At 41.1% G+C, this 25097-nt stretch overlaps 2 protein-coding genes across 3 annotated transcripts in view; both read right to left on the reverse strand.

The window, feature by feature from the left end:
* The window catches only part of GKAP1 (G kinase anchoring protein 1), a 29763-nt gene extending 18195 nt beyond the window's left edge, over nt 1–11568 (reverse strand). Inside the window, exons 1-3 of one of the 2 annotated variants that reach the window (XM_059833813.1) lie at nt 11538–11568; nt 5043–5307; nt 2726–2869 (exon numbers count right to left, since the gene is read on the reverse strand). In XM_059833813.1, the coding sequence (XP_059689796.1) occupies nt 2726–2869; nt 5043–5255 (357 nt within the window). In that variant the 5' untranslated portion in view covers nt 5256–5307; nt 11538–11568. Of the gene's footprint in view, nt 1–2725; nt 2870–5042; nt 5308–11042; nt 11073–11537 lie in introns of those variants that run through there. The other variant, XM_059833814.1, reaches the window with a different exon arrangement.
* A 4109-nt stretch (nt 11569–15677) lies between these two features.
* KIF27 (kinesin family member 27) overlaps nt 15678–25097 on the reverse strand; it is a 29463-nt gene continuing 20043 nt past the window's right edge. Inside the window, exons 10-17 of the mRNA XM_059833862.1 lie at nt 24307–24504; nt 23836–23949; nt 22676–22852; nt 21945–22160; nt 20702–20908; nt 19713–19911; nt 19098–19262; nt 15678–16141 (exon numbers count right to left, since the gene is read on the reverse strand). Coding sequence (XP_059689845.1) covers nt 15678–16141; nt 19098–19262; nt 19713–19911; nt 20702–20908; nt 21945–22160; nt 22676–22852; nt 23836–23949; nt 24307–24504 — 1740 coding nt within the window. The remainder of the gene's footprint in view (nt 16142–19097; nt 19263–19712; nt 19912–20701; nt 20909–21944; nt 22161–22675; nt 22853–23835; nt 23950–24306; nt 24505–25097) is intronic.

Genomic DNA, 25097 nt, shown 5'->3' on the forward strand with positions numbered 1-25097 from the left:
TTAGAAAGGCAAAAGCCCAGCTAGAGCTCAATCTGGCCACGGTCGTGAGGGATAACAAAAAATGCTTCTATAAATACATTATCAACAAAAAGAGAGCCAAGGAGGATCTCCATCCTTTACTGGATGCGGGGGGGAACATTGTCACGAAGGATGAGGAAAAGGCTGAGGTACTTAATGCCTTCTTTGCCTCAGTCTTTAATAGCCACACCAGGTATCCTCAGGGTATTCAGCTCCCTGAGCTGGATGACAGGGATGGAGAGCAAAATAGGCTCCCCATGATCCAGGAGGAAGCAGTTAATGACCTGCTATGCCACCTGGACACTCACAAGTGTATGGGGCCTGATGGCATCCAGCCAAGGGTGCTGAGGGAGCTGGCGGAGCAGCTTGCCAAGCCACTCTCCATCACTCTCTCATCAACAGTCCTGGTTAACGGGGGAGGTCCCAGACGAGTGGAAGCTTGCCAATGTGACGCCAATCTACAGTAAGAGCCGGAAGGAGGATCCGGGGAACTACAGGCCTGTCAGCCTGACCTCGGTGCTGGGGAAGATTATGGAGAGGTTCATCCTGAGGGCGCTCACAGGGCACGTTCAGGACAACCAAGGGATCAGGCCCAGCCAGCACGGGTTCATGAAAGGCAGGTCCTGCTTGACCAACCTGATCTCCTTCTATGACCAGGTGACCCGACTAGTGGATGAGGGGAAGGCTGTTGATGTTGTCTACCTGGACTTCAGCAAAGCCTTCGACACTGTTCCCCACAGTATTCTCCTGGAGAAGCTGGCGACTCGTGGCTTAGACAGGTACACTCTTCGCTAGTTAAAAAACTGTCTGGATGGCCGAGCCCAGAGAGTTGTGGTGAAATCCAGTTAGTGGCCGGTCACAAGCGGAGTCCCCCAGGGCTCAGTTTTGGGATTGGTCTTGTTTAATATCTTTATTGATGATCTGGATGAGGGGATAGAGTGCACCCTCAGCAAGTTTGCAGAAGACACCAAGTTGGGCGGGAGTGTTGATCTGCTGGAGGGTCGGAAGGCTCTGCAGAGGGATCTGGACAGGCTGGATCGATGGGCCCAGGCCAACTGTATGAAGTTCAACAAGGCCAAGTGCCGGGTTCTACACTTGGGTCAAAACAACCCCCGGCAACTCTACAGGCTTGGGGATGAGTGGCTGGAAAGCTCCCCCACAGAAAAGGACCTGGGGGTGTTGATTGACAGCCGGCTGAATATGAGCCAGCAGTGTGCCCAGGTGGCCAAGAAGGCGAACGGCATCCTGGCCTGTATCAGAAATGGTGTGGCCAGAAGGAGTAGGGGGGTGATCGTGCCCCTGTACTCGGCTCTGGTGAGGCTGCACCTCAAATACTGTGTTACGTTTTGGGCCCCTCACTACAAGAAGGACATTGAGGTGCTGGAGCATGTCCAGAGAAGGGCAATGAAGCTGGTGAGGGGTGTGGAGCACAAGTCTTATGAGGATCAGCTGAGGGAGCTGGGGTTGTTCAGCCTGGAGAAGAGGAGGCTGAGGGGAAACCTTATCACTCTCTGCAACTACCTGAAAGGGGGTTGCAGAGAGGTGGGTGTTGGTCTCTTCTCCCAAGTGATGAGTGACAGGACAAGAGGAAATGTCCTCAAGTTGTGCCAGGAGAGGTTTAGGGTGGATATTAGGAAAAATTTCTTTACTGAGAGAGTGGTGAGACACTGGAATGACCTGCCCAGGGAGGTGGTGGAATCACCATCACTGGAAGTGTTCAAGGAACATGTGGATGAGTCATTGTGGGACACGGTTTAATGGGCATGGTGGTGTTAGTTGATGGTTGGACTTGATGATCTTACAGGTCTTTTCCAACCTTAGTGATTCTGTGATTCATGTAATTTAAAACACCATACAGGAAAATCACTCGACATTCTTCAATATCAAAAAGGAGTATTTTAAATGCTGAATTCAAGTCAAGAACCAAAAAGGCTAATTTTAGCTGCAAGTACCCTTCCTAACTGACATCACATGGACAGCAAACTATTGGTTTTGTTCAAGGTCAAGATTATTTTACTGTTTTGGATTAAGTGCATTTTGCTTTGCAATTTCTGTTTGTGGTAGCTTGGGCAAGAAGAAACACTGTGAAAACTTTATAGTGGCCTTTATACAGGCACAGTCAGTCTTTGCTTTATCTCTACTGCATTCTTCAAGTGTTAATGTATCCTACTAAGAATATTATTACCATAAAGATGTTCTGACATTAAAAAAAACAGAGGTTCTTACACTGATAGGACTACCCTAGTGTGCTAAAGGACAGTCAACACTCAGAGTTCAAGTGTTCTTTGTTAGCTAGAAACGAACTATTTATTTCCTGCCCAACATAACTTACCAAGCCTGGTTTACTATCAATCTGTACTGTATATCCATATATTGCTCCATCAAAACATCCCCAGCTTTGCTCCCACCACAGCATTTCACCATCCTTCCATGGTAGTGCTTCTACTTGTTGTCTAAATTATATAAATTCCTCTTACCATACTCCAGTATTCACAGTCCAGCTATGAGGCATGCAAAAAGCAGCATGTGCTGGCTCTAAAGTATATTTGACAGAAGGTGTGGCTTGCATTTCCACTGGAACCTTTCTTTCTGTGTGGCAGTATTTTGTTGCTTCCTCTCCAACCATCTCTCTTTATCCATGAGATTTAACTTCATGGAGTAACATACTTCAGGAAAGCCAAAGACAACTAAATACAGTAAGCTGTACCTGCTCATCTCTTTGTCTCCACTCCTGCCAGTTTTCTTCCTGAGAGTCCTTCTGCATTGCAGAATGCAGTTTTCGTTCATGCTGAGACAGACAGCCTCCATGTGAGGATTTCTGAGGAATCTTTTTAAAAGCAAGGTTTCTGAGCTGAAAAACAGTTATTTTTAACATTAATCAAAGTGCTGACAGAAACAGTCTTAATGGACTAACAAAGGCATTAAGACACATATGCAAATAGACATGCATGTGCTTTACCTTAGTCTGTAGTATGGGATCACTTTTGTTTAATCATTTATGGGACACACCATAATGTAAAATCATGGAAAACTGTGGATCAGAAACACCACAGCCTCATAACATAAACCAATGAAAAAATAAATATATTTTGCCAGCTGAAAATACTTTCAACAAAACTAAAGAGATAACTGTGTCTGACAGATTTCCTGCTGGATCAGGTATTGCGGTGTGCTCACATCTGACCCAAATTAAATATAATGCCAAAGAAAAGGTGGTATACACAGATTTGGCGTCAGGAAACAGAGGAACTAGAGGTTCAGGTAGAAAAAGAACAATGTAGACAGTCCTTACAGTTTGTGAACGATCTAAAGTTGGTCACATTTTAAGAACCTGCAATAAGAATTATTTTTAATTGCTGCACCATATGGATAAAACAGTGCCATCTTAAAAATACCTTACGTCATTATAAAATTTGATAGTGAACAAGTAACCTGCAAATTTGGCAGCTCAAAGACATTCACTGCTCAAGCTTAAACATTAACCGACACTCTGGGTCCTTACTTGGAGTGAAAAAAACCCACACCAATACAATCTACTATCAATTTAGAGACAGGGATTTCCTTAACATAAAGGCTCCTGGAAGGGAGAAAGAAGCTATTATCAGATGAAAGATGAAACAAAGAGAAACAAAGTACGATAACAGTGTTCTCCTTAATGCGTGTTTATTGAGTGTCATGACTCCTTCTTAAAATGGCAGCTCACCTTAGCTTGAAGTTACTTAAAATCAGGCAATAATACAGATACTTCAGAATTGTTTTCCTTGCCTTCCAGTCCCTTGCCATACTGCCTTTTGCTTTGTTACTGCCTTTCTTGCTGCCTGCACCAGCACTACAACCCCTGCTTCCTTCTTCAGATTACAGTACTGGCAATAACATTGGTGCAGACCACTCTGATTTATAATTTCAGTGGAGTATAGCCATAGACATAGTACATGCTGAGGTGAAGAAAATGAGTCAGCCCTTACTTGTCTCTGCCATCACAGGAGTAAGTATGATTTCTATGCAGATGAATTTCTGTAGTTATATGCAATGCATACACACAATTATTTTGACGGCGTTAAAAGTTTTGATGGTGTTAAGGCAGGCATAAAGAAACATCAGGGTATGCTTACTGAAAACTTAATCTTCAATATAAAAAGAACAGCATCAAAGCTGAAAAAAAAATCACTTTACTTAGCATTACTGCAACTACTGAAATGTCAAAGATTTTAAGTTTAATAGATACTAAAAGAAAAAAAGATGGGTTTGGGTGTTTTGTTTGTTTTACGTACTAAATTAGGTAAAAGATGTGTACAGTTTCAGGCAGAAATATTATCTCAGATCAGCTAGACACAGCAATCTAAAATTCCAGTTCCCAGAATCCTGAAACAATTCTTTCTGTCTCATGTCTTAATTTCCATTTCATCTGAGGTTTAAGAATCCCAGTGTCAGAAAAATCACCACTGTTCTTCACTCCGCCCCCCAATTCATACGGGGAAATAAAGAGGCGGGGGTGGGGGGGAGTGCGCTCTGGATTTAATAGATTAAGGGGCTGGAGCGATGGATAAACCTGAAAATTACAACTTAGGAAACCAGATTTTAAAGCTTTTCAGACAGAGTAGGTAGGTCTAGCTATCTCCTAAAGAGAAAAAAAACCTTGAAAGCATCTTTGAATTTTAGCACGCTGGCTGTCCAAGGCAGGCAACTAGTACTGACTACCTACAAACATCTGAAAACAAGTTGTTTCCTAGCCATCACTTTTTAGAAAGGTCATTCCCTTCATCAGAAATTAATTATTCAAGTAGTGCTGTCAAAAAAGTAAAACCTAGCAATTTATTCTCATTAAAAATTTTCAACTTGTATAGTAGGGAATATCCTACTTTTATATAAAGAATTCTTAATGAAGGCAAGAAAAAAAAATGCAGTCTCTGTGACCAAGTAGCATTTGCTTCATAAAAAAATCCCAAACAATGACTTGTCAGGGACAGCAAAAATTATTTATCAGATAACAACCTTACACACTACTGAAAATATAATTCCTTTACCTCATTGGCCTCACTCTGCTGCTGTTCTTTCTTTTTTCTCCTTTTCTTTTTTTTTTTCTCATTTGTAGATGATCTTCCCCCGGAAGCCTGAGATTTACTGGCACCTTGGCCACTTCTTCCTTTTCCAGGCTCCGAATCAGTATCGCTTTCAACTTGTAGTAAAGCAAAACGAGATGCAGTAGTAGGAACTGAACTGATTACAGTAGATGCCATTGCCACATCTGAAATTCAACTGAGCTGGCTTCTTTTTTAATTATGAGGTTTCCTAGAAAAACAGCACAGAAGTAAGAATGAAAATCATGTTTGACCAAACAATCAATAATTCCTATCTGTTAGCTGCAGGACTAGTATTAAAAAAAAACCCCAAACTCAGTATTATTTCTTTATATTTTTACTAAGTTGTATTATCTTAAGTATTCGAACAAGAACTACAAAAGGAAAGAATAATCTATAAAACAACAGTTACTTTAGGCTAATACATTTATTTCTGAGAGATTATATTTGATGGAAAAAAACAAGCAGAAGGCTCTAAAAGAAGTTGGCCTTCATGATCTGGAGGGGAAAAAGAAAAAAGAAAGGAAAAAAAAAAAGGATAGGAAAAAAAAGATCCAGGAATAGTGTAGTGCTCCAAAACTGTTTCAGATGCCTTCCTTGGAGCCTGACAAACATATGGTTTGAAAAAGAAAGCAAGTAGATATTATGATATGCAGGCTCCAGTTTTGGTTAAGCAGCCTTATTTGTTATTTTACAAGTACTACCATTTCATTCCCAAGCCACCGGAGATTCAACAAGCAGTTTTCTCCCCAGGAGGGTGAGTCCAGCATCATGGCTGGTACTCTTCAAACATTAGGCTCACCTGTTCTTACAGCACAACACAGAGGATGTATTGGGGGGAGGCTGAACTGGGAAACACACTTAAGCCTTCAGTTGGCCTCTGTAGCTATAACCAATGTGTATATCCCCATGACACAATTCCAAAGTACAAATCATTTATCTAGTGTAAAAGTTAAATGTTTGGCATAGGAATATTTGTCTAATTGCAAGTTTTCCATGCAAAGTTTAGTGAATTAGGAGAAGACTGAAAGTGATGTTATTTCATCAGTGATTATAGATTTCATAGAAAACAGACATCTAGCTATGTTGATGTACTGTGACAGAGAGGTGCCGTGAAATAATACATACTTTTTGAAAGCACTGTTTGAAAGGAATCCTTACAGTTTGACAACTGTAAACATAAGATGTTGAACGTCTGCTTAGATGGTCTACAAATGTGTTCCTTGTTAACTACTATCACAGAAGAACATGAGAATCTACAGAAATTTCAAGAGCTTGCTTTTATCGCTAAATTCCAGACTCTCTCAAGGACAAAACTGTATAGGTGCTCTAAAGATGCTCAGACATATCAACAGGAAACAATGCTATGTTACCAATGCTATGGTAAATGGTCACCATTGTGACCATTACCCAAAAGAATTATTGAAATGGAATAGAACATTTCATTCCTCAGAGGTGAAAGAGAACGAGCAAGTAAGCTAGTACTGTTCTGTTCAAGTTTACCGAAGACAGAGGTTACAGTGAACAGCATTCTTCTCATACAAAAGTTAGCCTACTCTATTTCTTTCAAAAAAGGAAAATGAAGCTGATCGTATCCTAAGAATAAAACAAACGTGACATCAAATTGTGAATCCGCCTGATGCTGATGTTCACTTTCTGATCAGACCACAACCATGGATCTAAAAAAACCCACATAAGTCACAGCTAAAACACCGTAAGTAATTAGTAATTGTTAAGATCTTTAAATGAATAAATAACAGGGTGAGTTTGGATTTTCCTGGTTTTAATACTCAATAACTCTATAGTTATCCTGCTTAGGAGCTTAGTTACAGGTGAGAGATGTTGTGCTATTACTACTTGAACATACAGTTAAGTTGAAACCTGAAAATCAGAGAAAAGATTAAAGATACATCTTCACAGAAAAATAGCACCAAAGGTAAGTGCTCAGTCATGCTGTAACATGAACTTGTAACACTGGATGGTGCTCTTGGCACTACACCAGAGTACAACAGTCTTAACACTGGAAGTTTATAAACTCTCTACTGTATTTGGCTTAAAAAAAAATTACTGCACTGCAGGATGACTCTTCAGTCAAAAGCTTGGCACTTCTAGTCTCTGTCTACTTACTGTGATATATTTTGGTTTTCATATATAGATAAACAGCACAACACAGTCTTTTATTAAGTTGTCAGCTGCTAATGGTGTCAAATACTTCTTTGTCCCCAAACAATTTGAAAACATTTCATATTTTCAAGCTGCAGTGATAACAACTAGATCCTTTGGAAATACAATTTAAGAGAAAACATCGTCAAGATGCAATTATTAGTCACTCTAGAACAACAGATAAGGAAAGATGAAAAGAGGTTGGACTTAGTTAGCCATAGCAGCTGAAGCTCTACATCACTATGAAATAAGGCTGCAAACTCCTCTCTCCCTTTTCAACAAATACAACAAAAATACAACAGGTATACTTTTGCTGTCCAATGGTAGTTGGAATGCAATTATGTGCCCAGCTGACAAGCACATTAAGCAAGTACTACTCATGGAATTCTGCTGTTATAATTCACTGAAATACTTCAGTGACAACATGAAATTAATTTATGGAAGTTTATTAGAGAATTAATTTGTTTTCACAGAACAGAAAAAAAATGGAAAGTAATGAGCTTGTAGAGGAAACTGCAAATAAATGAAAAATAATCTATAACCTCATGTAAGTCTAGAAAAGCTGTTAACATTGCTGACTCAGCAGGACATTTCAATACAGCTATTTATAATACAGCAGGATCTAATCATCCCACTTCTGCAACACTTAAGACAGATCCAGTGATTCACTGAGGCCTACCACCATGCCATGCTTCACGTTTTAATACCACACCTACAATTCTGACAGCCAAATTTTACCAAGTACCTGATATTTCAGTTCCAAGATTTTACACCACCCCCCCCAGGAAACCAATGGACTGATCTCCAGCATAAATGCTTGCCACCCCTTGTACAAGATTTTTTTTCCTTTAACAGAAAATTATAATTTGTGTTGTTTTTATTATTATAGATATGAACAGCCTTAGCAAATTAAAGCATTGACATTCTTGAGCTTGAGGCTGTGCTTGAAGAGGCTTTTTGATCACACAAAAAAGCATTCAAATACCACAGAGTGTTTTGTAATTCCACAGATCAAAATAGGATCTGAAAAATCATTTAAACCTTTACAGTGCTTTCAAGAAGGAGTTTGACAGTCTGAGAAATGTTATGCATTTGTAACAGTCAGTTGGCCAAAGCGTATTTATCTAAATACAAGAAAATTCCTTTCCTTACAATATGGACTATAGCAATAATCTCCAAGATGAGTAAATGGAAGCAAAGCATGCTCGTGGCATCTACACAGCTCATTAATACAAGTGAGACCGCAAATTAAAAAAAGCCCAACAAACAAACATCAGTACTTAAGAGTTGTTTCCATGTGTGTCATACATTAGCGCTAGTCATACGCTTCTGAGATGACTTTCTGTAATGTACCAAGAAAGTAACTAATCCTCCACTTCTATGTTAATGGAAAGATCACTGGTAATGGACTTCAAAACTGCAACATCACTATCGCATCAATACTCAGGTGGCACCAATAAATGACCCAGTTTCAAAGCCTTCTGCTTTGCAAATCACTAGCAGACTATTAGTTCAACTGTCTCTTTAATCTATTTCAAACTGTAAAGTTTGTGAAAAGAGTTCCTACAACCAAAATGACATATTATTCCCATTCATATATCATCAACATAAGATAAGCATGATACACCATATGATTTCAAGGCAACGTAAAAGCATTTGTTATAGCTAGCAAGTAGTGATTTTTTTGGTGCTCTCTTTCCTAGGTCATACTCTTCTATCAATCATGTCAGCCTACATGAACAGATTATTTTGGAATTTGATGCTAAATCAATAGATTATACCACGTTGGTCCCATTTATGAAACATATAATGTATTACTTTAACATGTCTGATACAGCACAAAGTGCTTACTCTGCCTCAAGTTCTTAGTGAACAAGGAGACATTTAGAAAGTTAAATTGTGACGTGACCAAAAAGGCATCTTTTTAACTTCAGTTCCCTGAAGTGTACTAAGTATTATTTCAGAGACATGAGATCAGTTGATGCCCTAAAAAGCTTCAGTCTCATTTTAGACATGATGTAACAAAGATTGCAGTAATGAAAGTAAGACAGTCATCTGGTGTTACCGTAACTTGAAATCCCTTTTGTAGAAGTTAGTTACATTTAGCCACATGTTGCAGGTGAATTAGCTTTTGAAACACTTAAGTTTTAAAAGCTCTACTGTAAACTGTCCAATATGTATACTTAGAAGACTTTAACACATATCCACAAGCTTATTTTGTTTGATCATCAGCAGCTTCCTGGCCTGCGTGCAGCTTTGCACATGTACATGAGTTACTGCTTAACTGGCAACTGTTCCAGCACCTCTGAGAAGTGAACAGTACATCACAGCTTCGGAACCTCTAGTCCTATGCTAGTAGTACGCCTTTAAGCATCTGCGAAATAACCACATAGCTTTAAATGCGAGGCTTCACTATTTCAAGGAAAACATGCTGAAGAGCCAAAAATTACAACCCATTTCCTATTTAACCACTTTCATTGTCAAATAAGCTAATGAAGAATTGGATTTTAGAAAACTTTGAAAATAGGGTGTTGTCATGCTAAAGCTTCTTCCTACATACAACCTACCTGTTTATACCACTAAAATACATATTTATGATAATCTACCATCAAGATATGTTCTTAGCAAACACCTTAAGTATTGACTGACTTCAGTACTTGCTTATAAACCTGAAATAACACTAAAATACACAATATACATTTGTCAAGGAAGGAACACATCCATTCCCTACTGGCACTGATCAACTTTCAAACCATCTGCCCATTACATATTGATCTTTGCCCGTTTATACATTTACCACAGCAACCTCAATCTACTTTGCTCTATCAGCGCATTTACAGGAAGTTTTGTGCAGGAGGTCCTCCCAGTTGGACCGGCTCTCTCCTTTTCAATTGCTCTTGTTTCATGCCATCTGACCAAAAGCTATAAATCTGCATTAAACTGCTCTAAATCCTTAAAATTACTTAAAGTCAAGTCATCAACTTGTCATTGAGTTTCACAAGTAACTTTACAGCCAAAAAACCCCCTAAGCTGGTTCAGAAATCTGCTTGAGAGTTGCAGCACTGGCATACACAGCAGCAATAAACCCCTGGCAGGTAAAGGGCCTCGCACAGTTTGAAAGGGGAATATGGTGAATTTACTGCTGTGCTTTGGAAAAATTCATGTTTTTGAGGAAGATCGGGTTTTAAAACATTTTTCAAACTCAGGATTAAAATGTAAAACCGACCAGGCAAGTCTGACTTCAGTTTGAGCACAGGATGCTGACTGACAGTGTAACCTCCCTTGCTTTTCTTCCCGTGATTCCCTCCCCCCCGCCAAAAAAAAAAAGTTAAAAGGAAATTAGTTAAGTTTTAAAGTTAGGAACGTTTAGCTAAACACTTTGAAACTTCATGCTCAATTTACTGTGCGAGTCTAACGCAACGGAAAATACTAGCTTTCTTAGATACCAATACGTATCAGTAACCTTAAAGAACGCGATATACCAGTGATCAGTAAATACTATGTCCCAATGACGTTTTGGCTTGTAATTACCATCAGCATTTTTGCTGCAGCAGAATTATTTTCATTAACGCACCTCCCTCTTCAAAACGCACAACCAGAAGCAGCCAGCCCTTTTTGTGCCACCGAAGATAACGAGCAGGTAGAAAAAGTCGCTTTTGGGGAGAGGCGCCTGTATTCCCGAGTCGGGCAGACTCGCCCCCCCCCCCCCGCCCCCTTCCAGCACCGCGCGAGTTCGCCCGCGTTACACGGGGGGACGCGCAGCCCGACACGTTCACCGCGTACAGGAGGCCGGAGAGGACGGCGGCTCCGTGCAGACGCCGAACAGCCAAGGCAGCGTGCGGGACGAGGCGCGGAAGTTAGACCGGGACAGCGCAGCGAGAGCGGCAGTGCGCCTCCCCGGCGCTCCGCGCTGCCCGGGCGGTTACAGCCGCCCCAGCCCTGCGGCCCCGCTGGCCGCGCGGAGCCGCCCGCCCCGGCCGCTCCCGCTCGACCGCCCCGCGGCCGACACCTGCCGCCGCGACGCCCTCCTGTGCCGGGGCGCCGCGCTCCCGACGGGGCCCGGCGAGGCTCACTCGGAAGAGGCCGCCAGGGGGCACGGCCCCCGGCCCGGGGTGGACGCCCTCCTTCCCCGCCGCCACAGGCCCACCGCGGGCAGCGCAGGGCGGCGCGGAGCCCCGACCGCCGCGGAAAGCGTTCAGCAGGTGGGAGCGGGGGCGGGCAGCGGCAGAGAGGCGAGCAGGGGGGCGGGCGAGCGGGCGCCCCCCGCGCGACACTCACTCGGGTCGCGGCGGCAGGTAGAGGCGCGCGGCCGCACCGCTGCCTCTGGGCGGGCGGTTGTAACTGGCCGCGGGGCGGCCGAGCCGGCGGGGGCGGGGCGGGGCGGGGCGGGCGCCGCGGCCGTAGCCGCAGCCGCAGCGCGCGCCGGGGGCCGCGAGTTTGTTTACGTCCCTCGCCCGCTGGTTGGCTGGGCGCTGGGGCGCGCGCGCTCGCTACGCTCCCGGCGCTGCGTCACAGAGGCGTTACGGCTGTAGCCCAGCGGCCGCCGGCCGATACGGACTCCGGCCGGGATCAAAACAACTGCGGGGCGCGGGGTGGGCCGCCTCCCCCTGGCCCCCGGGGCGGCCGGCGCTGCCCGCCATGCACCGCGGGAGCGCCGCCGCCGACCCCGGCGCCGCGTCGGAGGCCGAGGCGAGCCGGGACGCCCCGTGCTGCTCAGGGGGCTGCGCGTAACCTCGGCGTCCGCCGGGGCGGAGCTGTGCTGCGGCCGTCGGTGCGCGGCCGCCCGCCCCCGCCGAGGCCGCTGTGGCGGGTGGAGGGCGCGCTCCTGCCGGCGGGGCTGGAGGGCCGGCAGCGCCCGGACCCGCCCGGGGGTGGCTGGCAAAGCAGGGAGGCGGGAAGGGCGGCCGCGGCGTTGGGAGCGGAGGGGCACGGCAGGAGGGCTGGCGGCAGAGCAACCGGGTGGGTGCCTCGGTTCCCCTTTGGCCCTCTCAAACCGCCGAACATCCTACCTGTGCCGGCCGCGATGAAGTGCCAGCTCTCTGCTCGAGCTCCGCTGAAGTCCGGCCCTTCACGAGCGCCAGCGGCCAGCTGGGCCGCTCACCTCCGGCAGGAAGCTCCAGCGGAGCAGAACTAACTGTTGGCGGTGGACACTGCTGAAGGTTTTTAACCAGGGGCAGATTACACCGCTGTGCTCTGTAACCGTGGCATCCAGTCAGGCTAGGAAAAAAAAAACCGCTGTCCTGTCTTCGTTTCCATTGCTACTTTCAGCTAGTGCACTGTCCGTGTGTTGCGTGGTTACAGATCGTAGCATAAATAACCCAGGTTAACGAGGTTACCGTTTGCAGTATAACAAAGTTTGCTGTATTGTGCTGACTGCTCACTACGAGTAAAAATTATGTAGTATTAGAAATGCATAAAACATGCATTTGTTGAAGTCATGCCTTGCAAACAGCTTTTCTTACAAAATATTTTCAGATCCTTTGGAAGCCCTACATAGAGTAACTTGCTTAATCAGCACACTGATCTTGAAAATCAGAACTGACATGCTATTTATTGGCCATGCAATAGAGGTGCATTCAAGCTGGAACCATCAGAGCAGTCGGATTGAAAATTGCTTTGCCAGGATAAAAGGTCCCTCACCTCACACATGTAGTTGGAGTTTCAATACCTCTTAAATTTTACCTTTAAGTTGCTAAGAATGAAACTTTGTTTTGGTATAGATGGAGCAAAACTTCCACTAACTTACTAAGAGCCAGATTTGCTTCTCAAAGGTGATGCAATCAGTATTTACACGAATCGGAGAACTTCTGCAAACTATTTTCATCGGATAGGTCCACTGTTAACGTGCAGTACTAAGCGAGGAGTCAGCAATGGGAAGGGCAAGAGTCTATTCTAGCAATGCAGCAGCAATGCAGTGTTCAGATAATCGTAACAATTTAGATCATATGTAAAGTTAGTTTACATTCACAGTTACTAGCTAGACAACAGAACAGATTATACACATGGCTTTTTTTCGTAGTTAGTTTTAATAGGACATAGCAGGAGAAATAGCTGTTAATAAGTGAAATAATGGCATGGTGGATCACTGCAAATTAGCTCCATATTGTTTTTACCCCCATACTGCACATCAGCTAAATGTCAACAAGGGCCGTAAATGCCAATGAATAACATCAAGGAAGTAAAACAAAGAAAGCGATAATAAAAGCCTATCAGGTAAAGTCTTGGTTTAAATTAGTAGAAATAAGAGGAGCTACGTACTGTCTGAAAGAAGTAAAACCATTTTATTTGTTAGATCTATTAAGAGTTACATAAATGAGAACATAAATCACTGTTTACTTTTCTCTTCCCTAGGTGACTGCCTCACTGGCCTCTCTCATTGCTTTGCTTATGTTAGGTCCCTCTCATGGCCAACAATTCTCCCACTTCTCCAGAGATCACCAATGTATCTGATGTACTTACCTGCCTTAGCATTAGGTGACGTTGTAGTTATGCCTTGAAATGGGTATGCGTGGCATACAGAATCCAGTGTTTGAACAACTACTTAACCTGCAGTGTCACAGCTACAGAAACCTCCAGAGCACCCACTGACATCTGCTAGTGATTGAGTTGTACTTCCCTACATTTTCCCTTGCTTATTTTGCATCCATAAAGAACAGGTTTTTCGTTTTTGGAAGCTTCAAAAGAAGTGGAATTTATGTTTATTTATAGTGTAGTACGAGGTGTATGATAATGCACAGTATTATCTTGAGAAGAAATGCCTTCAACAATTCCTTCACTTAATACGAGATGTAGTAAATAAGCACACATTTGAAACTGTATTTACTCATTTCCGTTTATTGCTTTTTGACTAGAACCATTAAGTGAATGATATACACACTAATATTAAACTTAACATTAGTTAAGGCTCAGTACTTCCATGACAGTAAAAACAGTCAAGCCCAATCCAATAACAATCAAGACAGACTCCAATCCTTACCTCACAATTCAGCTGAACAATAGGTAATAATTAGGGATAACTGTGAAAGATACAATCATTTGACATAGTAAGTGGTTTATCTATCTGATTAGAATGAAATCTTTTGCAGTCTACTCAGAAAGTTTTAAAATGTGCCACAAGACCATAGGTCCATTTATCGTGCTATTTATGAAGATAGCATCTTCATAAGGTAGACAGATTTGAAGTATGCTTGCAGTGTGGAAAAATGCAGCTCTTTTATACCTATAGCCACACGTGCGGTACACAAGACCTCGCCTCAACAATAGTAGAAAGCCAAAAATTCCTGTCCTAAGTACACCTAATAATCTAAGACAACATTTTCAAACATGACCGGCTGAAGTCCACCACCAAAATAAAACTAACCTTACTTTCAGTACTGCTACTTCTTATGGAGGAGAGAGTTAACGGTTTGAAATGTTAATCTCATTTAAATGCAGACATTCTGGTCTCTGCCTTCAAGTTTGTGCAGCTGTTAAGCATACGGTTCTCAGTGACCACTGTCTCTTACAAAAAAGATTTGCTTTTCATCCTGAATGCATCACCGACAACAGTATAGCAGTAAACCAAAGGATATGTGTAGTCCTTGCTCTGAAGCAGATACGGAATCCAGAAGAATAATTTGTCTGTGAAAGGACATGACTAATTAGTACAAATAAAATAATATATTGGTCCATCTGGCTTACCTAGAGGATGCTGAATTTGGTCCTCTGTTTTTTTTCCATTTTAGTAGTACAGAAATAAATACCACACTTTGAGTTGCCAAGTGCAATTCTTTAAAAGCCAAGAAATAAAAACACAAAGGGAAATAAGCAATTCTCTCAATTTCATAAATAAGCCATAAAGAAGAAATAAAAGTAAGTAATTTGTGTTCCTTTTCAGGAACAAATTTATCTTTAGATACCAATTTTGATCGCAAACATGGCTCGTATAAAATGTTTTCAGATAAAAAGCATAGAGAAGCCAGTCATTATCAATACTATGTGACAGTCTGGCAACTAAATTTTCTAACTATATATCCAAATAAATGAAATAGTTTATTACTGTTTGTGACTCAAGAAAGTGAAGTACAGTATTATTCTAGGAAACCTAAGTTACACAAGTGCAGTGCACCTCACACTGCAATTTTTGAAAAACACTGATGTTTTTTGAAGTTACTGCAAAAAAACCCAAACCAATATAAATAATTTCTTCAATGTTAAAAGGCCTTTGAATGACAGTTCTTAGATACCATGTTAATTAAAATCCATCTCAGATTCAGTGAAACTGTGTGAGCATAACAGCTAATGACTTGACAGTGAGCAATAAGAACTAAAGAACACTTACTCAATTATGCATTGTTGATACCTAACAAGACCATAAATAAAGAAATCTAATACAGTTGCTTCAATAGCAACAGCTATTAAAAATGCAACGAAGAGTAACTATGTCTTAGTGACGCTAGACTTTTTGTCCATTTCGATGGAATCTGGAGCAACAAAACTGACACCAACTCCAAGGCTTGAGCGTCTCAAAGATAATTCAGAGGGAGGAATATGACGTAGCTCTCGGCGAGATAGTTTTACTGGAGTTACTCCTTGAAATTGTGTTACTGTTTCTCTTCTCTGGATGACAGAAGGTAGCTGAGGATGAGATTTTGAGGGCTGAGCTTCATCTGTTCCTGTTTTTTCATCACTAGTTCTCGACAAACATTCTTTGTTGCACAGGAATTCTGAAACATCTTCTCCAAGCTTGTATGTATTCTGTTGTGCTCTCAAAATACTTGTTCTGTCTGTTTCTTTTATTTTCCCTGGTCGACAATTGGTTTCAGGGTTAAGTGTCAACTTGAATTCTTCAGAAGCAACTTCTGCTTCATCTTGACTGGATGCCTTGTCACCAGCACTGTTATCTAAAATGAAATTTATCAGGAGATAAATAGCTAAAAGTTACAACTCTTCTGAGTGCCTGCTGTCAAGACATATTAGTTAGTCAACACTGTTTTACAGCATCAGTAACTTGTAGTGTGAACACGGTAAAAAATTACAAGCAGCTCACGCTTTGTCCTTTCTGTTAAAAAGGTTGTCACCTACAAAAACATCAGAGGTATTAGCTGTTACTTTCCTCTGACTAGGTGCTGGTAATACAAGCCTCTCTGTTCTAACTTGTAATGTATCCTAGTAGGCAGTCTTAAAACAACTGAACCATGGCAGTCAAATATGAAATTATTCATATATTCAAAACCAGTCAGCAATTACACTAGGACAACACACAAAACACATTCTGCAAATTATGCTGTAATGCACACACAGGGCTTTTATTCTTTATAAAGCTCAGCAACAAATTATAAAGTATTTTTATTACATTGTATTGCAGCATGCCTCAAAATGTATTGAGAAGAAAAATAATTAAATACAGAGTATTTCTTATAAAACTTACGAACATATGTATTTGAAAAAGTTGGAAATTCACAGGGATCTTCTCCCTTCTTATCCTTGCTGCAATTTGCCTAGGATGGGTGTTCCCTCACACGGATACATGTCCTGAACTACACGCTGCTTTGTATACTAGACACAGAATAGTCTTTTCCACACTCATTTATAAACCAACCTCTAAAATATATGTTCACAGTTTGACAGTGTACTTAATAGTAATGAATGTGTTGGCTCATTATCCTGCCTAGAGGGCAAGGGCTGAGCCTTAATTCACTCTGGGAGCAGCAGGTATGTGATCAGCACCTATGTGTTAAGAAGGCATAGCACTGCCCGAGTGGAAAGAAACAGGAGCATCCATTGGGAGGAAGAACCACAGAATCACAGAATCATTAAGGTTGGAAAAGACCTGTAAGATCATCAAGTCCAACCATCAACCATGGGCACCACCATGTCCACCAAACCATGTCCTGCAGTGCCCCGTCTACATGTTTTTTGAACACCTCCAGTAATGGTGACTCCACCACCTCCCTGGGCAGCCTGTTCCAATGTTTGACCACTCTCTCAGTAAAGAATTTTTTCCTAATAGCCAGTCCAAACCTCCCCTGGCACAACTTGAGGCCATTTCCTCTCATTAGTTCCTCTAACTAGCCATTTCCTCGCTAGTTACATGGGAGAAGAGGCCAACACCCACCTCACCACAACCCCCTTTCAGGTAATTGTAGAGAGCAATACGGTCTCCCCTGAGCCTCCTCTTCTCCAGACTGAACAACCCCAGTTCCCTCAGCCGCTCCTCATAAGACTTGTGCTCCAGACCCCTCACCAGCTTCGTCGCCCTTCTCTGGACACACTCCAGCACGTCAATGTCCTTCTTGCGGTGAGGGGCCCAAAACTGAACACAGTATTCGAGGTGCAATGCTGTCATGCTGAGCCTTAAAAAGAAACGCAGGGCCATGAAGGCTGTATTGTGCACGTGAGGTATTGGCGATGGCATTGAGAGGTGTGAGACAAGCAAAACAGTGACAGAAATGGAACCTTTTTTTTTCCTCCACCTGAATAGCTCTACTGTAGGTTTGGATTCTGGCAAGTAGGACATGAACAACTAAAAAGTTACAGGAGCAGCCGGTTGTTGGTTTGGGGTTTTTTGTTCGTTTTTTTTTTTGTGTCAAAGCACAGAATCACATTAGAAAGCTCTTTTTTTTCCCTACAAGTGTATAAATCCTCTCTTTTAGCCTTAGTAAGTAGGTATCTAAAGTAAGTTAGTAACTGAAAGTTTGGAATTCCTCACTGAAAATCTCCCAGTAAGTAACTTTTATGAAATCAAGTGCTGGGAGCAGCCTATCTAAAAGCATGGCACATGACCTGGGGCAGAAAAAGCCCATGCATCAGTACAGGTTAGGGGCTGACCTGCTGGAGAGCAGCTCTGTGGAAAGGGACCTGGGAGTCCTGGTGGACAACAGGATGACCATGAGCCAGCAATGTGCCCTTGGGGCCAAGACGGCCAATGGCATCCTGGGGTGCATCAAAAAGAGTGTGGCTAGCTGGTCAAGGGAGGTTATCCTCCCCCTCCAGTCTGCCCTGGTGAAGGTGCATCTGGAGTACTGTGTCCAGTTCTGGGCTCCCCGGTTCAAGAAGGACAGGGAACTGCTGGAGAGGGTACAGCAAAGGGCTACAAAGATGATTGGGGGACTGCAACATCTTTCTTATGAGGAAAGGCTGAGGGACTTGGGTCTTTTTAGTCTGGAGAAGAGAAGACTGAGGGGGGATCTTATCAATGCTTCTAAATACTTAAGGGGTGGGTGCCAGGAGGATGGGACCAGTCTTTTTTCAGTGGTGCCCAGTGACAGCACAAGAGGTAATGGGCAGAAACTTCATCATAGGAAGTTCCATCTAAACATGAGGAGGAACTTCTTTACTTTGAGGGTGGCAGAGCACTGGAACAAGCTGCCCAGAGAGGTTGTGGAGTCTCCTTCTCTGGAGATATTCAAAACTCACCTGGACACATTCCTGTGCAATCTGCTATAGGTGAATCTGCTCTGGCAGGGGGGATTGGACTAGATGATCTCCAGAGGTCCCTTCCAACCCCTATTATTCTGTGATTCTGTGACAAAGCTGTTAGCTACAACGTCATTCAGACCCCTTCAGATAGTAAAATTCCTTTTTCTTAACCACAACAGTTTGAGGTTGTAGATGGTGAAATTATGTTAAAAACCAGAGAAAACAGAGTGAGAATTTAAACCACTGGTATACCAATGCTACAGCTACAAACCAATGTTGTCTCTCCTTTGAAACTGGGGGAGAGGTGTAATATATTCCTGGAAAGCAGTTAGTTCAGTAAAAATAGGATTTTTATGTCTATCTGGTATACTTCTGTGTTCACCACCCTTCAAATGGTCTATTGACAGCTGCATAAATATTTTAAGATAATATACTTACATTTAGTGGATGCCAATATTTGATGGGATGACTCTCCAAAGAGGCCCTTCAACTTCTTCTTCAGCTCTCTGCTGGTTTTCTTATAGAAAAATAAGTCTTTTTCCAGTTGCTGGACTTTTACTTCATACCCTTTCAAGGTTTCTGCAATACCTTCACTATCTTGTTCTAGGATAAGAAAACTAGTTTAAGAACCAAATATCTCTGTGCCGAAAATGAAGATGCCCAACTAGACAGAATACATCTTGTATCTTGCTGACACTTTGCTTTTAACTAGTATGACACAGTATCAAAAAGGCCATGCCAAACCCGCTTGTCAGTTTTAATAGGAGTATGTAGAAGATCAAGATCAGCAGTACCGGTATCTTTCAACTTTCCAATATCAGCAAATTCAGCATGAAAATTCAACAATTCTGATACTGCTTTAAAAAAATATTCAATTTTCTGTTCATACAGACACCATGTGTCTGTTCTTCAGTGTCCTACACAACATTAGAATTAGTGACAGCCAAAACATATCTCTGAACCTTATTCTTTTTTTTTCAGTTGGAATATAGTATTTCTCAGTAGTGACTGAAGATAATACCTGCTGTACAGTCCCCCCCAAGAAGCAAATACCTTTGAAATGATGCAGTATTAACTGTAGTTTTTTCTCATGTTCTTTGTGTTGTAGCGTAAGCTGCCTGTCACACTGCAACTTGACATGTTCAAGTGCAGATTCTAATTCACGTGTTATGTTTTCCTGGTCTATGAGCTTCATTTCTTGTTCTTCAATCTGCAGTTGTAATTTACGTTCAGACTCACGTAGGCCAACAATCTAAGAAACAAATACACTTCTTTTGATTTATCAATCCGTTTTCATAAGAGCTTTTATCCTTCTGCTTAATAGATTAAAGCATACAAAAGCAATGGTCTCTATAAGCCATAAGCTTATATTGGAAACAGTCTTGCCTACTACTACAAGTTCCCACTTTAGAAATGAGCTCTGTACATTTTGATCACATGGACTAGTGGATTATTTTTAACACCCTGTGCAGAATTTAAACAACAGTGTTTTCCTGATTCTGGAAAACTTCCAACTTGCATCCCACAGACAACTTGTTCACAAAGACACACCATGTCCTAATGAATTTCATTTTTATGTTTCCAGATGTCAGAATGATTCTTCAGTATTTGGCTGTACACACTGCAGGCAGTGTATGCAAAAAGAGTTTATACTGGATTTAGAAAAAGAATAGGAATACTAGCCTCAGCTTTATGAAGCCTGCACTTGGGAAAAATTTCAATACGACACCACTATTTAAATATGTTGCTGCTCCAAAAGTTAGCAACACAAAGCATGGGAAAGGAGCAAGAAAATCTCCAGATTTGCAGCACCTTTTAAACTTATGACCCCAAAACAAGATACACAAAGTTAACACACAAGTTTCCTATTTAGGTTAATGTAAAAATTTTAAATATCTGAATTAATAGCAGATGTATGTAACCTGAAGAGATTTTCACCAAAACTTGTTAAATTTATTTTTATTTCTTGACACCATTTCCTTTCATTATCTAGAACAGTAACGGAAAGTAGGATAAAATATTATTCATTAGTCAAAACAAACCTTGTTAAAATATTTGAAAAGGATAGCTCTGAGCTCTGCAGCAGACAGGGAAACTAGTTTTCCTATTACATTATTCTCGCTCTGTGAAAGAATCTGAGAAGATGACCTAAGCAAGTGCTGCCGATTCTGAATACTTTCATTCTTGTAATCAATAGCAGCCTCCAGGGCTTCAATTCCTTCTTCCAGCTGGAAAAGGACATGTTCTTCCTACAGAGAGACACACGAGTGAGATCTTTAAAAGAAAAAGTGTAGAATTAATCTTTCTATACATAAGACATTCCTTAACTTCATTCTCAAGAGCGAAACTAAACTTAAGGGCAAACTAAACTTAAAGGCAAGACAAACTAGTAGTAGTACAGAATGGGAAAAATAATAGGTAAAGTACAAATCTAGAACATTTGTCTTTTTCTGCTATAGTACTCCTTCCATGATACAGAGGTTGATCAAATGGTTCATCACAAAAACTGAAGTCATGTTTCCCTTTTTATCCTTCTCTCATCCTCCCCACAGTTGGACTTCTACTATTTTTTTTGGTTGTGCTAGTTTTCTGTTGGATTAATGAATGAATCAGGTCAGTAAGGAGTTTGGTGACCATAACTTGTGTAGGGAAGTGGCAGAAATGCATGGCCTGAAGTACTGCAGAAGACTTTGAGGAGTGAGCCAAGTAGGGTTTTTTCTGGCACATTATCACCTCAGCCACATGCCCATGCTGCTTCCCAAGACCTGAAAATAATCTGTGCATTTTACATAAATTTATTATATCTTCAATGTAATTACACTGATCAACTCAAGTGTGGACCATCCAGGTAATATGACTTATTTTCACTGTAAAAATATGTAGGCCTTCAGAGGAAGTTTGCTTTTTCTCAAAATCCTATGAAAAAAATCACAGGGCATCACTATGCGAATACATTGCCTTGTTCTATGTCCTAACATTAAAATATCTGCCTGTGATAAACAGATGAACTTCTAGTTCCCTTATTTCTGATTATATGATCCTTAGACCAGTGGAGTCTGTCAAGGCACTAGCTGAATTAAGTCCCTCTGAACATAGACTTTGTTCACGAGTGTGTAAGTAGTGCTATCATAGCAGTATTTTAACATTGCTATGTACGAAAGTACCCAACCTCAGTTCCTTGGTTCTAGCTTACCTAATATTTGTAGACATTTTAGGTTCTGACTGGAATGCTTTATTATACAACACTACCGAAAACCTGTATTTATCTCAGAGGTGCTTACTTACTTCAGTTGACAACACTTTACCATCTTTCAGTTTCTCATCCACACTATTTCTTCTTCTGAGCAGCTGATCCCTTTCTGTCTGGAGAACCTGAATTTTTTCCAGAATGTCTGTCTTATCTTCAGTGGTGCTGCCCTGAAGCTGCATACCTTTATCACACAGTTCCTGATCCAGCATACTTAAGCGAGTAGACAATTTCATACTATCTTTGTTTAAAGCCTAAAAAAACCACAGCAACCATAGATATAAAACTGAGATAGTAATTCCAGTAAGAACAAAACTGCTCAACGTGCAGTCTTCTACGTACCAAAAGTTAAAGGGGCTATTCGTTATAAGTGACAATGATACTTCAATTTCTATTCACTTTTGCTACTAAAACATAAATAATGCAAAATGTTTCTTTGTCATGTTTTCTAGTTCGCAAAAGGACCGAGAAATTTTTAGATATATTATTTAATGCTCTGCCATAACAGAACTCCACAGTTCATATTTTTTTGTTTTGTTTTGTTTTATTTTGTTGTTGGAATTTTAGGGTGAAAAAGTGAATAAAAATTATCATTCTGCGTTATTCACATTTTAAATATTGATTTGCCCAAGCTACACAGTAACTTCATGGCAGTGACAGAGTCACAGGTCACATGCCTTGAGCCTCTTCTGCTATCTATCTGCCCTCAAGCCCAGTCTTCCAGTCAGCACTGTAACTGTGTTAAGTGTCATGTTTTTTCTTAAATCACCTGGCTAGATCTTAGTTTCTTGATTTCCAGGTGGCTTTTCTCTTGCAATAGTGCTTCTTTTTTGGCTACAATGGCTTCTCTTTTCTTTAAATCTTCTTCTAGTTCTGCTAACTGTTGGTGCTGTTGGAGAATTCTTTCCATTTCTTCATCCAGCCATTTCTTTTGCTCTTCTAATTTCTAAAGTTTAAATAGAGATCCAGAGAGCATTAACTAGGACTTTTTGGGTCAGAATTTTATGATTATGTTTTTCCTTTTTTAGAATAACTGATACAGAAATTGGACTGACTTAAAAAAAGGCTCAGCAATGTTACATTGCTACATCTTGTATAAAGAAATTTGTATCAGATGCCTTTAATGAAATGTATTCTTTTTCTAAGAACAGTTATATAAATAGATGTCTTCTGTATAACCACAGCAACTAGGTTTGGAATGTACCACAAGAATTCAGCTCACCCATCCTCATTGCATTATAGTTGCCCCAGACCAGCTATTTGTGGAAAAACATTAAGTGACAAGAAATTATGATGTTGACAGAAAGAAAGACAGTAAATGAGAGGTCTGATCCTGGTAGTGCAGTCCATTATGAATTTATTCTGAAGCCACAGTTTATCAGTGGATATATTCCTGGTAAGGCTAAAACGCTACCTTTATTTAGCTTTTAAAATTTCTTTTCACCTTTAGAGACTTTGGGTAACTCATGAAACTTTTATGTTCCAATGTCCACATCTGAAATAATCTAGGTGGCACTGCTGCGTAGGACACCTACTTTTCTAACCCTGTTCGGAACAACCAAAACCATAGACCTCTGTCATTTATATCAGAGGGGAAAACAGAAAAACAAAGAAATCATGGAACATTTATAACAGAGCTCATCAGGATCACCCTTAAACCTACCAGACAACCAAACCTGTTGAATTCTCAGGTCTCTGAATCAGCATCTTTGACAAACCATAGAAAGAAGAGACATTAGAGCCTCTTCTTTCCTTCATTGAAAAAGAGTACAACAGTTGCTAGACTATATTCCCAATTTTTGCTCCAGCAAAAAAGAAGACAAAACTATGATAGAATACTCTTCTTCCAAACACTTTAAAAAGATGACTATGGATGAAGAAAGAAATGTTTTTGTCAGGGGCCACACAGATTCGGAATAGATTAGCTACCTGTAGCTTCAGTGAAGTTCCCATTGAGTTATTTTTCTTCTCTTTAAACGAAGCAATCTCTTTATCTTTAAGTTTAAGGATCTTCTGTTGTTGCTCCATCTTCAGCTGAAGTTCCTATAAACAAACAAAAAACCCTATTCTTCTTGTCTCAGTCAGTCTGTTTTTAAAATGCATTTAATGTCAGAGTCCACACAAGTATATAATCTGAAATACTGACCCTAAATTTACATGTAAAATTGCAATTCAGGGCTATACATCATGTAATAAAACAACAAAAAAAAAAGCTGAAGAGAAAGGTAAACTGAAGATTTCTGTGAAAATGTTTAAAGACAATTCCTTCACTGCATTTGTCAAGAAAGCCATTACTTAAAATTATGGAAAGCCTGGCACTATCGTTTATTGTCTTTGGGAAAGCAGAGGCAAAATTGGCTCATCTCATTCTTTGTCATAAAGAAATAGGAGTAATCCTACTTTAATTTGTTGCTGGTCCCGCTGAATCTCTGCTTCTAGTTGCTTCTTTTTTTCACTCTCCTCACACAGTCTCTTCTGTAGCTGGGTCTGCTGATGCTTCATCTGAGCCACGTTCTGCTCAAGTTCTGTTGCTTGTCTCTCACTTTGGTTAGATAATGAAGCCAGATTCTTAGTGTCTTGCTGCTTCTTCTGTAAGGCCTGAATGTTCATGCAAATTTCAGCTTAATAGCAGGAAAACTTAAAACTAAAATATGACTCAGCTTCATTCTTTATTTCACTGAATTCTTAGAGTCAGCAAGACTTACTAACTTCTGCCTAAACAATCACTCATTATTTCTGTGGTTTCTGAGCTATCTGGTAAAGTCAGCACAGGCAGAATTAATCTCAAGCAACGTGAAAAGGTAAAGATACTGTTCATGCCTGGCAATACAATGAAAGTAGTAAAATTTAACAGAAATCACAGCTCTGGAAAATGTGCAGAGACATAATGGCGCCAGAATGCTGGTCCTGAGCTCAAGTCAATAAGGCAGCTACCTCTTTATGTACAGTGCTTGTCTGACCCACCATTCTAGGACTGAGAGGCACAGAGCGCCTATAGCACCTAAGATGGCCCTATACAGAATTTAAACTTAGGTATAGCAGAACTTAAAAGTAGAAGGTCAGTGCCAAACAAATATGACTGTATTGGGCCTGGTCTTGCAAACTATCACAGTGATTTGCTTAGAGCTGGAATTTACATAGTATTTTCATAAAAAATTGATTTTATTTATGGCAGGTAATAAACTTGTAAT

This window comes from Gavia stellata, chromosome Z, assembly GCF_030936135.1.
Source record: "Gavia stellata isolate bGavSte3 chromosome Z, bGavSte3.hap2, whole genome shotgun sequence".
Classification (NCBI taxonomy): Eukaryota; Metazoa; Chordata; class Aves; order Gaviiformes; family Gaviidae; genus Gavia; species Gavia stellata.